General features: G+C 45.7%; 1 protein-coding gene across 1 annotated transcript; it reads left to right on the top strand.

The window, feature by feature from the left end:
* The first annotated feature begins 3179 nt into the window (after positions 1-3179).
* Positions 3180-18148, top strand: LOC135175679 (regucalcin-like). The gene is made up of 7 exons (XM_064144016.1): positions 3180-3204; positions 10058-10226; positions 10710-10892; positions 13717-13932; positions 15848-15979; positions 16658-16812; positions 18092-18148. The coding sequence occupies exons 2-7, from the start codon at positions 10061-10063 to the stop codon at positions 18140-18142; spliced, it is 903 nt and encodes a 300-aa protein (XP_064000086.1). The 5' UTR covers positions 3180-3204; positions 10058-10060; the 3' UTR covers positions 18143-18148.
* The last annotated feature ends 319 nt before the right edge of the window (positions 18149-18467 follow it).

Raw genomic sequence — 18467 nt, 5'->3', positions numbered from 1 at the left:
GTTATTTAGAAGAGACTGAGCTGAAAAGTAAAACCACTGAACAGAATTAGTTCTGCTCTAACTCAAACCAGGACATGGGCCTTCTTGGCCATTGGTACTTAAGTGAAAGCACCACCTGGACATACCTCCTGATGAACCAAACTGTCTTAGAGCAGCCAGAGACACAAGAGGGGCTCATGTGCTGAAGAGGTCACTTCTGTGAATATGCAGGAAAGGGAAGTTCTATTGTAATTTCTTCATAGCACCTGTTGTAAGCAGCAAACTTACTGGCTGGACTGCTGTTTTCTGGTACCTTCTGGCCCTTCTGTGTGCTAAAGCAATGGTTTGGTAGTGCAGTCAGTTTTTAAAATGCAGATTTTGCTCTTGACATGTTGTTTGTTCCTGGGTTTTTGCACCTCCACCTGCAGGTCCGATAGCTGTCTGTCCACATCCTGCTGTGTGAGGGTAACCTGCTAGCTGCTGAGACAGCCTGCTGCAGTGTGTTTTTTTCTGCAAGTACTGCATAAATTGATTCATCATAGTTTTACAGTGCATCTCTGCAAGCACGTTCTCTTCTCAATCTACTTGTGTCTGCTGTGTCCTCTGAGTGTGTGGTGGGTGACTAAAGCTGCCTAGCCTCTAGATCACTGAGGCCTCAGTGCTACTTTGGACCAAGGCTTCAAAGGTGACTTTGTGCAAGTCGCCATTTTCCCCCCTTATAAGCATGTGGGGTTTACATCTCAACAGATGGAAAAACAGAAGGTTTAAGTAGCCTCACTTCAGGGCAGAAGATGAGCATGAGGTAGAGATGGGATCTGGGGCTTGCTCTTCTGAGTGTCTGCTATCATTTACTTTACACGCTACAAAGTAATCTCAAAGCATGGTAGAGAGAAATTCAGAAGTTGAGGGAGATGGTGAATGTAGCAAACTTAGGGCTCTGATCTCACTGAGGTCATGAAATCTAGTGACAACCGCAGTTCAGGAACTGTACTGTAGGGTGCTAATGAGTATGGCAGTAGGGTTATAGCCAGCAACAACACAGCACCTGCCAACCCTTTTTGTCGTTACTGCACTAGAAAGGTAACAGCAACAACTTGCACCGGCATGAAAGATCTGGTCAAAGATTAGTTTGTCACAGTTAGCCAAGAGTCACTCAGGAGATACAGAGATGATATGGCTGCTGGAGTCCCTTATCCTCCATGTCATGTGTAGGTGGCCCTGGGTATATGTATTGAGGCATGCATGCATGTCTTTGTGCTGGTGAGCGTGGGAGCTGGAGCAGGTAACATAAGCTTCTGCAGACATTTCACAAATAACTGCCACCTCCCTGTTCTGTAAGATCACCTGCTGGGCTTTGCTATGCTGGTTTCACTGGCATCACATGAGCAGGAAGAGCCAACTCTGCCAAGAGAGTTGTATCTTTAACATTACTGAAATGTCCCGGGAGCATGCCTCCAGTGCAGACGCAGTAACTTCTTCCTGCACCTCAGCCCTGAGGAGCCCAAACAGGCACTGCAGGTGTATTTTGAGTTGAGTCCCATGATGGAGTGCTGGATCTGGCAAACTGGAGTGGAGTGCTTACCAGTTCCCTCAATTTGGAAGGCTTCCTGACTTTGGTTTAATCCCTTGCTTATTAATGGCACTCACCTCTTTGATCAAAGACTCACACTGATTTCAGTTAGGGTTGAGCAAGAACCTAGTGACACGAAAGGCTGTATCAGGAGGAGCAGCTGCTGCACCCTGAAGGATTCCTTAATCCTCGTGACCAAAATCTATAGTCACAGGTGTCTTAGTGCACTGGTTGTAGCGGGTGAGAGGGTTCTTTTAGTGATCCTCTGAGTGAAACCAAGGACTCAAGCAACTGGATGAGAAAGACACTGGAATTTAACTTCACTTACTTGTGCAAAGGGAAGAGTTAGAAATACAGAAAAGGAGAAAAAGCAAGGAAGAGCAAAAGCAGCAACAGTCACCACTGCGGATTCAGCAACATCTTACAGGTACTGTGGATTGTTCTCTTGTCTTCTCTCGGTAGGGGGACTCTCAACTTCTATCAGTGGCTTTTGTGGTTTTATAACCTTTCTGATTTCATAGGTGGTTGCACTTCCTCAGCTGGTTGCCACAGGTATGACACATTCAACTTGCTCAAACACCATCCGGCAGGGTTTTTTGCATGCTGTCTGGCACTAAACTGCACCTGCACTGGTCAGCTATGGGGAGACACTGTTGAAGACCCCTCGAAGGCCATCAGCCCTTTCCATGACCTCTGGGTGCAGTTGTGCAGTATGCTCCAGCTTGCATTACAACACTCTGGAGTGCAGAACTTGCGGTTTTGTGCCGTAAGCTCCAACTTGGATTACAACAACCTGTGGTTTTGCCAGCTTATCAGTTCAGTTCCATCCTGTCCAACTGTTTTGGTTGCTGTCATAACAGTGTTTGTTACTAACACCTTGGGTTTTCACAGTAGAGAAGTGTATTTATTCACATCCAAGCTGAAGAAAACTAAACTAATCCTTCGGTGGCAAACTAGTTCTGCTGAAATAAAAGCAGGCAGCACTGACTGCCCAGGGAGCTCCAGTTCTTTCCATATTGACTACCAGGAAGGGAACAGGACCTTCCTAAAAAGGGTGAAGTCACAAGAAGATAAATCTTGGCTTCAGTTCTGATCGGTGCTGTGAGATATTGCTGGGGTGAGTAGTTACACCTGTGTCTGTCTGCAGCTTTTAATAACTGTCTTCATTAACTCTAACCATGCCTGTTGTCATCTCCAAGAGAGAGATAGCTTCAGAAGATGACTATGTCTACGTGAAGAATGACTTTAAGAGATTGGAACAATCAAGTTATATGCAAAGCTAAGCTTCTGGGGCAATAAAATCTAGGGCGGACCCTGAAGGGGAATGAGTGACACAAGTGTTATTTGGAGAGCTGAGAAAAACGAGAGGGAAGCAAGAGAGCTACTATTTGCAAAGCTACAGTAACAATCAGAGCTATTGTCTGAGCACATGCCTGTAGGTAATAGAAGACAATTACTTAAATGCCACATGCATATGAGATGCGCCTCATGCCTTGATGCACTCTCTCTCCCAATTACAGTATGTCGATAAAAGATAGAGGCTATAAAAAGAAGTGTTAGGAGTTGCATCAGAGGAGACCAAAGCACTGGAAAAGGAGAGAGGAAGCCGTTCCAGAAGGAAACACTGTGGTTGGGCATCAGCCAGAGGTACAGGGGTGCGTGGCTGCCTTTGGATAACTTTACTGTAAATTTTTGCTTTGCAGCTCATCAGTATTAGAAATAAGCAAAGTGTGTGGCGGGGGACAGGCTTTTTGTGTTGTGAAACTAAATAAAACAGCTGACTGGCTAGCAGCTGCTTCTACAGGGCTGCATCACTCTTTAACAGCATCTACAAAGCCTTTGAGATGTGTCTCTTCCTAAGTGAGTGGCCTCTGGAAAGGCAGAGATGGTGGATGTTGAAAAAGTGTGCTGAGGGTGGGAGGTGCAATACTCGTGCTGGTGGAAGTTGGTGGAGTAGAAATAAGAGATGGTGCAGATTGTGGTGAGAGCATCCCCAGAGCATTTTCAGCCACCTGAGCAAATGATAGACATGACCTGGTACTACTTTCATATCTGCCATCCTGACCTGTGTCACCAATCATCTGGCACCATATTCCTTCCCCAAGCTGTGAACCAGTTGCTTTTCTTTTAAAAGCAAAGCAGTTAAAATGATCATGAGCCAGAATGTTCCTTTTGAATAGGTCTTCTAACTGAAAATGCTGTGAAAAAATGCATGTCATTCTACATGAGCCTCTCTTCAAATTTATCATCAGGGTTAAGGCAGGTTGAGAGTAATGTTAAAAATGTTGTGAGAGCAAACAGACAGTTTGTGATGAGATGATGCTGAGAGGCCAAGGAAGGCTGAGAAGGGTCCTCAAGATGCCTACAAGGTCTTCGCTTGTGATGCAGTTGCCAAGAGTTTGATTTGCAAATATTGCTGGCTCTCCTGGTAGAAGTGTTTGCATTTGTTTCCATGTTAGGGCTGTGGGTTTTTTTTAATCTCCAAATTTGGATTGATTGTGATAGGATAATGCTAGGTCTATCCTGACTATTTGCTTATCTGGGAAAAATGTTCAGCCTGTGACTTATTTGAACATAAAAAAAAAAAAAAAAAAAAAAAAAGAAAGTTCATTAAGGTCTTGCACTCAAAAGTAAATGAATTGTTCTTACATGCTGGTTTGAGATGGCTTCTTCCCTTGCTGAGTGTGATAGAGGCAGTAACCACCTTCAGCAACCTGCCTTCTGCTTCTGCCTCCTGTTGTAGCAGGTAGGACTGGGAGAGGTGTCTTGTCACAATGACACTGTGGTGGCTCTGGCTTTCTGGTCAGCTTGGACTTTGGACCTGTGGCAAGACTGCCCTTTTCCTCACCTTGCTAGACCAGCTGCTGGAGGGAGAGCCACCGCTACCTATCTCTTCTGGGGGAGGCTGAGTGAGGGAAAGCAGTCAACAAATTCCAACTTTGCCTCCCACAGATAACAAAATATGACATATGCTAAAGTTTAAACCTCAGTGCCTTAAAAACCAAGCCAGATGTTGCTGTCCTGCAGCATCCATGGCAAGGCTCTCTAGCCAAAAGCCCTTCTTAGGTCTTGCTGCAGCCAGTAGCTTGCAACTTTCTGCTGAGGCAGGAATCAGGCTTTGCATGTTTGAGGTGAGGACTCCTGAGTAGAGAAGCCAGTGACTTCACACACTAGGAGGTTTGTGGCACCGCTGGGAATAGCAGCCAACTCTTGATGATGTTAATATGTCTTAACACAAGAATGTTTTTTCCTCATCGTTTGGTTACTTGTACTACAAACCCCTCTCTCACATCTTTTATTAACCTTCTCCTTTTATCACCCACGACATGCATTTGTCCCTAAATTAGGAAAGGCTGGGCTAGCCTTTGGGGTGACTAAATGGTGCAATACTTCAGTTTCCCTCCCTTGCTCTCATGACAGGAGAAAAATACTGAGCAGGGATTTTCTCCCATCACATGTTCTGCTGCTGGCATCAGGAACCAAACCATTCAGAAAAGCTTTGGTCTGTACCTCATCATTCCTATGACTGCTGACTGAATACAAAATGTGAAAGGTTACCTGCTTGGTGCAGATAACATCAACTACTACACATTTTTAATCATCACCAAAACCAGCAGCAAGTTTCATCGGGCCAGCACTGGAAAAGCAGACGCCAAGCCAGGTCTTGTATTATTTTCCTTAGGGGGTGTGTTGATGTGATGAACTGTGGCATTGCAGATGGCTGTCATCCAGCTAGGGGCAAATATCCACCTGATGGACTGAGGATTTCTTAAAACTCCTCAGACTGCAGAAACAGTTGTTTCTCTGTACCCATACTAAAAGCTTTCACTGTCTGTTGGCTTCAGTCTGAAAGTGAAAGATGTGTGCTTGCACGGGGGAGAGAGACAGTGGAAACAGAAAAGAAACCTTTTAAGGGCAGTTATTTGTTTGTACTTTACCTATATTTTTAGAAGTGCCAAAATGACCAAGTTTTGCCAGATCATTTGAAAATGGATGTGGACTGAGGATTAGAAATGCTGTTTTCAAGTGGTTACCAGGAAGAAATTTTCTTTTTTAGACCAGAGGGAATATTTTCACATTAGTTTTTCATTCCTAGCAGGAAATTTTTCTTGTGGTCTCTAAATTGTGGTAATTTTAAACAGTTTAACTTGGCAAACATTTCAGTGACACTTGTCAGCCCCCTTAGTTGCTGTAACAAGGTTTAGACACAAGTCCAGGAGACTGGAACACCACCAAGAGGTTGCAGAGGATAAAGGCAGAGTGAATGTGATACTTTTATCCACAGGCATTTTGTTTGGGGAGCATCTGGTGTGTTCTATTTGAAATTGCTTGATGGGTCAGTGCTGTGCCAAGCAGGATGAAGGTACCAGACAAGAAGGTGCTACATGGCAAGATGACTGAGAAATAGTGAAGCTGGGATGTTTTGAACCAGGCTTTTGGGGCTCATTTCCTCATGTTTCCATCTGAGACACTGTATTCTGTGAAATTGCTGCTACATAGCAACACGGGAGGCTGTGGCAGGAGGTTGACCACAGGGGGAAAGGGGGTGAGGGGTGGAGTGGGATGACCGAGGGCTGCATCCCTGCCATCTTGTGGGGACTCTTTCAAGAGAACAGTGCTGACTCTTAAGGTCAGACAATCTTTCCTGTTAAAAGTCTCCATTTTCAGCTGCTTGTAAAGATTGTTCAAAGTACAAATCTTCCCTTCTAGTTGCAGAGGAGAAATTTGAATAAAACTATTAATCTGATCAATTGAAAGACCAAATGGGCCACAGCTAGAGGGACATGTAGAGGCTGGATATGCAGCCAGGGAGGGCAGATATGTGCTCATGCTGTGTGGACTAGCACAGGTCTCCACAGCATCATGGCAGGGGACATGAGATGTATAAGCAGACAGCTGATCAGGCAGGTTGGTTTCACCCCTGCCTGTGCCTTGTAAAACAGCTGTTAATGGTATGGTTGTGTACTCTTCATGAAGCGTGTGTGAATCAGTATTGCACCATGGCTTATCTGCCAGGCTCCTGTTTGGGGTTTTGCTGCAGAAGCTGGAGAAAGGGCAGCAAAGGAAACTGCTTCCCACAACATACTCATAGGTAAGCTTAGGAAGTGTGGGTTAGATGAGTGGACAGTGAGGTAGACTGAGAACTGGCTGAGGGACAGAGCTCAGAGGGTTGTGGTCAGTGGTACAGAGTCTAGTTGGAGGCTTGTAGCTAGTGATGTGCCCCAGGAATCAGTACTCTGTCCGATCTTTTTCAGTACCTTTGTCAATGACCTGGATGATGGGATAGAGTGTACTCTCAACAAGGTTGCTGATGATACAAAATTGGGAGGCATGGCTGACACACCAGAAGGTTGTGCTGCCATCCAGTGTCACCTGGACAGGCTGGAGAGTTGGGTAGAAAGAATGGGCAAGATTAGAATCCTGCACCTGCACAGTGATAATCTCATGCACTAGTACAGGTTAGGAGTTGACCTGCTGGAAAGCAACTCTGAGAAGGAGGATTTAGGAGTTCTGATGGACAACAGGATCACCATGAACCAGCAATGTGCTCTTGTGGCTAAGAAGATCAATGGTATCCTGGGGTGCATGAACAATAGTGTGACCAGCAGGTTGAGGGAGGTTGTCCTCCTCTTCTACCATGCCCCAGTGAGGCTGCATCTGGAGTACTGTGTCCAGTTCTGGGATCCCCAGTTCAAGAGAGAATACAAAGGAGAAGTCTGAGAGAAAATCTTATCAATGCTTGTAAGTATCTAAAGGATGTCAAGAGGATGGGGTCAGACTCTTCAACGCTGCCTGGTGATAGGACAAGGGGCAATGGGCACAAACTAGAACACAGAAGTTTCCATCTAAACATAAAGAAAAACTTGCCTACTGTGGGCACTGGAACAGGCTCCCCAGAGAGGTTATGGAATCTCCTGTGAAGACTTTCAAAACTTGCCTGGACATGTTCCTGTGCAACCTGATCTGGGCAAGCCTGCTTTAGCAAGGAGCTTGAACTAGATGCTCTCCAGAGGTCCCTTCCAACTTCCACCATTCTCTGACACTGAGAAGTGGGAGATGGTGGCAAGAGAAAGTTTTAATAAGGCTCACTTGGGCCAGTGGAAGAACTCTCAAGACAAATATGCAATGGCGGCTGCTGCACATGCAGACTTTCTGCCTTTGTGGGAGCCGTGTGGATGCCAGGCTGCTGTTCAAACTCCATGGAGGTGAGAGTAGCTCGGTGTTTTCCAGATCATGATACAATGAAGTCAATGTTGTGTCTCCAAGCCTCAGGTCTCACATGTGGCAGCCACATGACATAGAACCTTAACCCAAGAGAAACTCACTCCTCCAGCTCAAACGTGGTTTAACAGGTTTTAGGAGGTTTTACTGGCATCATGCTGTGTGTCCTCATTTACATTTTGGACTGATGGTGTTTGCCTACATGGAGCAGCTCACTGCCTGGCTTCTCATGGCCATTTTTCTTGGAAGGTGAGGGATATTTTTGATTAATGAGTTGCTTGGACATTGCCATGGCTGTGTTACTCCTTGCCAAGCGTGCCAGAGACCAGGAAGTCTGGAATATTCTGGGTCCTCAGTCCTGGTGCTTCTACTCAGAGTGATTACTGGCTCCTCCTACATATTTTAAAGTGCATTAATGATAATTAATTACCTATACACTTTATCACCAGCTCACCTACTAGGATACAATGTCCATGTGCACAGTAATCCATAGGATTTGTGTTATGGCAGGAACTGGCTGGAAAAAAATGTGCTTGGGTGTATGGAGCAGTGATGGTGGCAGCTCTGTTTGTGATGATGGAGGCAGCGAGTGGGCCCCTCTCTTTTCTAAGGGCTGAATGGTGAAGGCTGTCAATCACATCCCACACTGCAGCAGAGGCAGGACAGACCCAGGAGCTGAGCTCTCTGTTTTGCAGAGTGTCAGCAGACAGAACACAAACATGAGGGGACTAGGCACTCTGTGTCAGGGTGGTGGCAGAGTGCCTGGTGTCCCTGTGGGCACCCTGCTGCATCAGGGATGGGGGAAGGGGCAGCCAGGGTATGAACACCCTCTGGCAGAAGCATGTGCTCAGAATAGAGCTTCACAGGCAGAGTGGCAGTTTGGGAATTTCCTGCCCCCCCCCCCCCCTCTCCCCCCAAATACTCCAGACTAACTCAGCTGGCTGAAAGTTAAGGAATGAAGCAAGGAATTCATGGCATGGCACAATGTTATAGCATATATATACAGATATTTACAGCTATATACAATAATATACAAGTTTAAAAGTAGTGCAGAAATACGAAATCCTCTCCTGAACAACAATTAGCCTCAAACCGGCACAGGCAGTTTTCCTCCTGAAGCAGTAGCTGGGGTAATTACAGCCAATGGTCTGGCACAGGGTGATCCAAATCCATGGCTGTGTTGCTGAGGAGGCCAACGAAGATTAAATGCTTGGAGGGAAAACAAAGCAGCAAAATGTCAAAGAACTTCCCCAGCATTTGCATTTCATGCTGACTCAATGTTGAAACAGGCAGCTTGGTCTAGAGTGGCTTTGGTGGCAGACTGCAGTTGGTGGTATGAGCGTATGGAGCAAGTCAGTGCATTTGTATCAGTAAGGCAGAGCCTCGTTCTTCCACAAGAAGGCTTCTAACCCATTGGCGCTGCTGCCCGCTGGTCCCTCCTCATGGTCTAGGGCAATCTTGAGATCACCAATCCTCAGCCAACAGCTTGGTCCCAGCTCAGGGCTGTACCCCCAGCATTCCATTGCTTGGAGAGGCAGGTGCCTCAGCAACAACTGTCACATCGTGATGGTTTGGATGTTCCCCCCCCCCCCCCCCACTTTAGAAATCACCCAGACTAGTCTCAGCCAGCTCTGGGAATATAAATGAAGCTATTTATTTACAGCTAGCACAATGTACAAGCAGATATTTACAGTATATACAGTTATAGACAGAAATATACAAGGTAAAAGGTAATACAGAAACACAACTCCCCTCCCAGAAACCTGAGTCCCCAGGAGGGGCTCTCAACCACCCCTGCACCTTCCCACTGCCCCTCTCAACCTTACCCCAGTCCTAAGGAAGAATAGAGGTTCAGCCAAGAGGTTAAGAAGCAAAGGTGAGTGGAAGGTGAGGTTAGGGAGATGCAGCTCAGTCAGAAGCCCAAAGCAGAGTGAGACAAAATGGCGAGAGTGTTATCTAATGTTTTCCCTTTCTTCTTCAGCAAGACTCTGAGGGGAGTAGACATCACCATTGTTTTCCTTTCACAGCCTATGATCTAGTTTTTCTCACCAAAACATTCTACCCTGCTTCAAACTAGCACACTCATTTTCTAGGATAAGAAGAAGCCTTGAAAACTCAAACACAGTTTCAGCCATGAGGCTGTGTAAATGTCAAAGGAACCTCCTAAGCTGGTCTGTCATGTGTGATTTAGAGGACTCAGCCAGTTTTACAAACTGGTTTAAAGCATGAAAAACATACACAATGAACAGCTTTCATTAAAGCTATTATCAACTCTCTTCTCCCCAGACCATGTCTTCCTCCATTAAAATTGAATCTGTTGTGAAAGAGAAGAATAGGATGGGAGAGTGTCCAGTCTGGGAAGAAAGGGAGAATGCACTCATCTACGTGGACATTAATTCACAGAAAGTTTGTCGCTGGAGCCCGCTCACCAATGAGGTGCACAGTGTGTCTGTGGGTAAGAGTCTGTACTGACACCTTTATTCTGGGAGTGTTCTCTGTCTGCCTCTCTACATCTCTCCCAGCAGGAGTCCCACATCTTGGTGGTCTGCTTTATTTTCCGTGGGGCCAGATGTCCTGTCCTTCCATCATGTGTTGCAGAGCATAGTGTGGCCTGAGCCAGTCAAGCAGAGAGAATTGTGCTTGGGTATGAAGGGCCCTTGTTAAGACCAAATGGGAAGGCATATTTTATATGGGACTTGCAAAGGAAATGGTGGAGTTCTGATGGCTGTGCCTGCCCAGAAGGTGGAAAGATCCAGGAAATATAGAGCTAAAGAGATGTGTTAGAGATCCAGTGAAGAAGTATCTTAGCATTAGCTCAGCCTTCCCTGGATCAGAAATCTCCCAGTCAAGACTAGATGTCTTGAGCAATGTGGGGAAGGGTAGGGCTGCCTGATGACCCCAGAGCCACCCACCATCTCCCACTCCCTCTTGCCCACAGATGCCCGCGTCAGCTCAGTGGCACTGCGGCAGTGTGGGGGTTATGTCATCACCCTGGGCACTAGGTTTGCTTTTCTGAACTGGGACACCCAGGAAGTCACCACCATCGTTGAGCTTGAGCAGGATAAACCCAACAACAGGTTCAATGATGGCAAAGTGGATCCAAAGGGGAGGTATTTTGCAGGTAAGTTTGTGTCAGAAGTTTCCCTCAGAGGAAAGAGGAACTAATTACAGTGTACTTTAAATAGTGTGTTTTATTCCATATTCTCAATTCTTCTGCTGAGTGCCCTGCAAAAAAACACTGTCATGAACATGACCCAGCTTTTTAACATTGCTCAGTTATTACTGGCTGGAGGAGGCCAAGGGACCTCACATCCTGTGATCTAAAGGAGGACAGAAGCTGTTGACAAGAACTATCTGGCAGGAAGGCTCCCTGTCTATTTGATGGATGATGTTTTTTAAACACACAGAATCCCAGAAACGTTCTAGTTAGAAAAGACTCTCAGGATCACCAAGTCCAACAATTATCCTTACTCTACAAGGTTCACCCTAAACTCTATCCCCAAGAACCACATCCAAACAACTTTTAAACACACCCAGGGCTGGTGACTCAACCACCTACCTGGGCAGCCCATTTCAATGCCTGACCATTCTGTGAAAAAAAATTCCTAATGTCCAGTCTAAACCTACCCAGGTGCAGCTTGAGGCCATTCCCTCTTGTTCTATCACTAATTACCTCTGCGAAGAGACCAGCATCAGCTTCTCCACAACATCCTTTCAGGTTGTTATAGACAGCAATGAGGTCTCCCTTCAGCCTCCTATTCCTCAGACTAAACAGCACCAAACACCCACCTCCACAGGAACTTAAAAGAAAGGGGAATGCTTATGCAAGTGAGGTTTCTGCATATGTAGAGGAGGATAAAGTTTCTAGAGCAGAAGATGAGTTGCGGCTTGCACCCTTCACATAGAGCTTCCCTCAGTTAGCCCATGGGAAACAGGGATGTGGAGAGAGATCTTCAACCTCCTGCACACAAGAGGGACTTTTGCCACCAGTTGCAATATCACCAAAATCCCCCATAAAAATGCTGAGATAAGCACAGCAATCCATGCTGGAAACACAGAGTAGCTGATGGGAGTGAAAATGTCTCTGTATTTGTTTTGCCAGCCTTTTGTTCTTATTTAAAATGTGCTAAAAATCAGGAAATCCATCTGACTCCTGGTGATGCTCAAGGGCTGACATGTCACTAGATTTAAGGGCAACAAGAAGAGAGTAAAGCCTGTTTTGCACACTAATTCATAGCTGTGGATGGTTAATCAATGCTTTCAACAGGGATTCTGGCCAAGTGGTGGTGAATGGTGCCACATCCAGCTGGTGGCCAGTCACTAGTGGTGTCCCTCAGGGATCAGTGCTGGGCCCCATCCTCTTTAACATCTTCATAGATGATCTGGATGAGGGCATGGAGTCAGTCATCAGCAAGTTTGCAGATGACACTAAGCTGGGGGCAGATGTGGCTGGGTTGGAGGGCAGAAGGGCTCTGCAGCGGGACCTTGACCGCCTGGACAGATGGGCAGAGTCCAATGGGATGGCATTCAATAGCTCCAAGTGCAGGGTGCTGCACTTTGGCCACAACAACCCCATGGAGAGATACAGGCTGGGGTCGGAGTAGCTGGAGAGCAGCCAGACAGAGAGGGATCTGGGGGTGCTGATTGATACCCGCCTGAACATGAGCCAGCAGTGTGCCCAGGTGGCCAAGAGAGCCAGTGGCATCCTGGCCTGCATCAGGAATGGTGTGGTCATCAGGAGCAGGGAGGTCATTCTGCCCCTGTACTCTGCACTGGTTAGACCACACCTTGAGTACTGTGTTCAGTTCTGGGCCCCCCAGTTTAGGAAGGACATTGAGATGCTTGGGCGTGTCCAGAGAAGGGCAATGAGGCTGGTGAGAGGCCTTGAGCACAAGCCCTACGAGGAGAGGCTGAGGGAGCTGGGGTTGTTTAGCCTGGAGAAGAGGAGGCTCAGGGGTGACCTTATTGCTGTCTACAACTACCTGAGGGGTGGTTGTGGCCAGGAGGAGGTTGCTCTCTTCTCTTAGGTGGCCAGCACCAGAATGAGAGGGCACAGCCTCAGGCTGTGCCAGGGGAAATTTAGGCTCGAGGTGAGGAGAAAGTTCTTCACTGAGAGAGTCATTGGACACTGGAATGGGCTGCCCGGGGAGGTGGTGGAGTCGCCGTCCCTGGGGCTGTTCAAGGCAAGATTGGACGTGGCACTTGGTGCCATGGTCTAGCCTCGAGCTCTGCGGTAAAGGGTTTTGGACTTGATGATCTGTGAGGTCTCTTCCAACCCTGATGATACTGTGATACTGTAGAATTCATGGAGTCTCCTAAAAGGGAGGGCCAACAGAGACATTCTGTCACAGTTCAAAGAAGGCATAAAAGCAGCTCTTGAGTGTTTCCCTCCTCATTGCTGCAGAGCTTTCTCCTTTCTGGAGAAAAGAGAATCAGAAACTAAATAATGAATGCAACACCGAGGCATGAATTGGTTAAAAAGAATTCTCACTTCTCTGGTATTCTTCACTTGATTCTGAGATAACTGTTGCTTACAGCACAGGTCACAGCCCGTTTAAATGATGAAAATAGCCTACGAATAGCAACAACAGAGAGAGTGCATGGTGCTTGCCTGCATCTTGGCTCCTGGTGTGATCAAAATCCTGGTGTGTTGTGGAGCTCCTGGTGTGTGTGGAGCTCGTGTGTTGTGGAGCTCCTTTGAATCTTTGTTGTCTCCAGCTAAAATCTCATAGTAACACAGAAATTTATCAGTTTTATTTTTGGCCAGGATCACCTCCGCATAAGGCAACTGCTCCTGGCCTACTGCTTTTCCTCCTCATCAATCTGATGGGACCTGGTTAGTCCCTTTCACCCTAAGATGTCTTAAAAACACTTAGAGGAGGGTTTTGATCAAGTACGAGGACTGAGCTTCTACTTTGTAACCAACACTCCTATTTCCGTTTCAGGTACGATGGCTGAGGAGACGGCACCAGGGATCCGAGCAAGGCGGCAAGGCTCTCTCTATACTCTTTTCCCTGATCATTCAGTAATAAAGCAGTTAGACCAGGTGGACATCTCCAATGGTCTGGACTGGTCCCTGGACCACAGGACCTTTTTTCACATTGATAGCCTGGCATATGCTGTGCATGCCTTCAGCTATGATGAGCACACTGGAAGGATTGGTACATATGCTTTTCTAAATTTGCTGACATGTTGCACTATTGCTTTCTGCAGCAAGACCTGGGCATGTAAGATGCAGTGATTTATTTGATGGATCTCATCTCTTCTGATTACAGCTTCTGAGCGAGCTGACTGTGATTTCCCTCAAATTTAGCCCTCAAATTTAGTTACACACCAGGTGTATTTGTTGAACGAAGTTTTGTCAGTCCTTCAGCTTTCTTTCATCTGAATAGGTGGCTCAGACCCATTCAAGGAGCTGCAGGGAAGAAGCTATTTCTACTGCAGTCAGAATTAGCTTATAGGATGCTGTTTATTCTTGAGCGCCGTCTACTGGAGTGCTCTAAGCGTGTTTGCTCCATGAGCACAAATACAGGACGTGCAAGCACGTAGAGTGCAGAAATGTGACTGAGGTTTCCCAGTTCCAAAATTAAAAGTCACGTTTGTCCAGTTTCACTTACATTCATTTTCTGGACAGACTTTTTTATATCAGCAAAAAAAGGAGAAATTCAATTGGAAGCAAGATGGATATAACCTCATTCCAAAATCCTGTGAAACACTTCTGTGCTGTATCAACCTGTTATATATACCATGGGAATATCAATGGCTGAACTGCCCTCATACTCTAATGAGTGTGTATTTTGCATAATTACAGATGGGGGAAACCCATACAAAAAAGTTAAGTTCACTCAGATTTCATTGTTTTTTTTGAGAAAATCTATTTCCACAGATTTTAAGATATAAGATTTATAGAGCTTTATATTTTGAGTACTGTGTCCAGTTCTGGGCCCCTCAATTCAAGAAGGATGTTGAGATGCTGGAACATGTCCAGAGAAGGGCAACGAAGCTGGTGAGGGGCCTGGAGCACAAATCCTATGAGGAGAGGTTGAGGGAGCTGGGCCTGTTTAGCCTGGAGAAGAGGAGGCTCAGGAGTGACCTTATTGCTGTCTACAACTACCTGAAGGGACATTGTAGCCAGGTGGGGGGTGGCCTCTTCTCCCAGGTAACCAGCAATAGAACAAGGGGACACAGTCTCAAGTTGTGCCAAGGTAGGTATAGGCTGGATATTAGGAAGAAGTTCTTCACAGAGAGAGTGATTTCCCATTGGAATGGGCTGCCCAGGGAGGTGGTGGAGGCACCGTCCCTGGGGGTCTTCAAGAAAAGCCTGGCTGAGGCACTTAGTGCCATGGTCTAGTTGATTGGATAGGGCTGGGTGCTAGGTTGGACTGGATGATCTTGGAGGTCTCTTCCAACCTGGTTGATTCTATGATTCTAATGCAACTTCCCCCCTCCACCTCAGATTAAAAAAATATGAGTTTGAGCATCCTAGCCTCGGCTTTATGCTGGTGACTCTCTGGTTTTGGGTGGTGTAGCGTCTGTAAGGGTACAACTGCCTGTGAGCACTGCTCTCTGGACGGTGCATGTGCCACCAACCCATCTGCTCTGCAGCCTAGAGACTCAGCAGTTGGTGTCCAGGCTTAATCAAACCTGGAAACTTGGCTGGCCATTGAAAAGTGGACTTCTTGATCTTTAGCTGGCAGAGATTGCATATTACCAATATTTAAACCCCAGTCACTATTTATGTGATGTGTTACTCACAAAAAGACATCAAGGCTGCCATGAGCAACAGAAGCCTGTGAAGTTTTTTTGCTTGGGGCAGAGGTCTTATCTTCCCTTGGTAAAATAATAGGAGCCCTAACTCAGTACAGTCCTAATCTGCAGTGGCTCTACTGAGGGCTCGCTCCTGCCAGGCTAAACTAGGCTTTTAATCCATCTGCAAAATGCATATGTGATTTACATTTTGCAGAACATCTTGGAAAATGAACTTTCCTGTTTCCAAGAGCATGTAAGATGTTAAGCTGGGATCTGATATGGATCTGGTACCAGCCTAAGTAACGCTGACTTCCTAACTTCCTGCAGCATGCCCCAAACTTCTGTATCACCTGGAAAAGGAGGAGAAAATGCCAGATGGGATGTGCATAGATGCAGAAGGGAAGCTCTGGGTGGCCTGTATTGATGGTGGGAGAATCATTCGTATAGACCCAGAAACAGGTGAGACCTTTACCAGCATGTGCATATTGTGTTACCTACACATCATAAACATGAGAAGAAAGGCAGCCAGGAGAAATGGTTTGATGGTAAAACAGAAAGTTGTTTACTGCCTGTTTCTGCACTATGGGTTGCCATGAGCATTGTTGGTCCAGGCTGTGATCACAAGGAGAGTACAGCTCTTCATGATGCTTTCCAGAGTTTGAGTAACCCTCCTGCTGCAGTCTGCAGATGCAGCACACTCATTTCTTAATAACACCACTTAACACCCCCCCAAAAAAAAACTAAACAAAACCCAAACAAACCCAAACCTTGCACATATGTTGTGAGAAGTATTATAAACCTACAAGTAAATAAGAAAAAAATCCTAGATGTGAAAACTTTAATGGGCCAGCGGTGTTAAGGAATGGCAGCCACTCCAGGCAAAGTGTCTCTGCACCTCCTGGTTTCACATACTGTATTGCATCTCTTCAAGAAAAAGAAATGAAGCCTCACAGGGGAGAGGCTGAAAAGTAAAGATGTGACATGTGGAAGAATTTGATTTCCTTGCCAGCTGTCTGTACGGGAGATGGCTTCTGAATAAATGCCAGATCTGTGCAATGTGCACTAACAGTACATTCACATTTACATGCCTCCTCAAACACATTAAGCTGTTAGGAAACAATTTCACATTTTCACCAGGAAAAAGAATCCAAACTGTGAGGATGCCTACTCCAAGGATCACTTCTTGCTGCTTTGGTGGAAAAGACTACTCAGAAATGTATGTGACTTCTGCCTATGATGGACTGGATGAGAGCACCTTAGCCAAGGAACCTCATGCAGGAGAGATTTTCAAAGTGAGCAGATTTTCTTTACTTCTATTCATCAGACCTATCAAGCCTCACACTCTGAGGGTGAAGTGCTCCTAGCTGCCCTTGGTCATCTTGCTTGCCTGATAGGCTGGTCCAGATGTGTGCTTGTCCACTGGCTGAGAACTGTTGCCTTGTATAGCTGTTCATGTATTTGGAAAGAAGATGTGTAGAAATTGCTGGTACTAGTGTTGATACATTGGTTAGGTGATGTGGGTATCTGAAGGCAGCCACTGCATTGTGCAATGTATTCTGTAATATACTGAAAGAAATTACACCTTGCTCCTATCTCTTACTGTATTTTCATCTATTTTGGAAATTTCACTCCCTTAATTGACAGCTTTTAACTATGCCAGGAAATCTAAATATTTGCACCAAGATCTTCTCCTTTAAACATCAAATGCCAAAAGTTACCAGAGGAAGATTTTGCATACCAATCCTAAAACCTCTGGGATGTGGTTAGTCTGTTAAGAGTGGTTGCTACATTTTTGGGGAACTAACAATTCACATTTTTGCCCAGGGTTCTTGAAAACAGCACTTCTTGTGTCTCTCTTCATTTTTCAGTGCATTAGCAAAAAGTACATCAGGAGAATACAATGTAGTTCTTAATCAGCAGTTGCCATCATTCCTTGAAAGTTGACCATAGCAGGAGAGGAAAGAGGAAATTAAAAACCAACCAACCAGCCAAACAACCTGTATTAACAGCTGGGCACTAGGATGAAGACATGTTCCTGGAGAGATGGAGATCTAGACAGGGATCTAGGACCTCCTAGTTCAAAGCAGTGCTTTGAGCATAATTCTCATGGCTGAGAACTGACAGGTTTCTCAGGAAGCAGAGTTTGGGAGCCCTTGGGAGAATTAAACGAGCCTTGTCTTTCTGGGGGTTGTTTCTTAATTCTCCAGTTCTAGAAGGGGATTTGTATTTTCCAAATATTCAGAAGTTTTGTTGTATTTTCCAAACATTTGCCTAGCACAGGTAAAGCACATTGGAAGGTGCTTGTCTCCATAACAACTTGTTTGTTAATATGGAGATGAGGACCACGTGTAAGGGTCACAGACAATGTGTATATTAGCAAAATTATTGAATGGAGCTTGATAATCTTAACTTCAACATTGCTAAAGAACTCCAAGTAGTTACTCTTTCTGGGCTCCTCTTGAAGTGGAGGGCCTACTTAGGGGCAGGACTCTCTGATATTTGTTTTACCTCATCTGAATGTCTTTGTTGGAGATTTATCTGCTTCTTCCTTTTTGTCTTCTTTTTTAACAGATAACAGGCCTGGGTGTCAAAGGCATCCCACAGAATTGCTATGCTGCTTGAGCCTTGATGCTTAAATAATGAGAAGTGCTTAGAGCAACTCTGGTAAGGAGAAGTCCAATGAACTACAGAATTTACACGTGTGAGGATTTCTAAACCCACATTTGAGAGCTGCTTTGGAATTAAGTTACTCCTTCTGTGAGCCTGTGGCTTAATGCAGTGGGTTAGAGAGGTAAAGTTAGTCTGTGTAATGTCTTGATAGCTTTAGTGGCCTGGTACAAATCTCTTAAAGCTTGAGCTTGTTGATGACCAGCTCTGGGTTTTCCTGCCTGTATGCTTCCCAAAGGAGAACCTGACTCCTGGTTTACTTTTCATGTTACAGTGTTGT

Source organism: Pogoniulus pusillus, chromosome 5, assembly GCF_015220805.1.
Source record: "Pogoniulus pusillus isolate bPogPus1 chromosome 5, bPogPus1.pri, whole genome shotgun sequence".
Taxonomy (NCBI): Eukaryota; Metazoa; Chordata; class Aves; order Piciformes; family Lybiidae; genus Pogoniulus; species Pogoniulus pusillus.
This window is presented reverse-complemented; position numbering and strand designations above follow the sequence as displayed.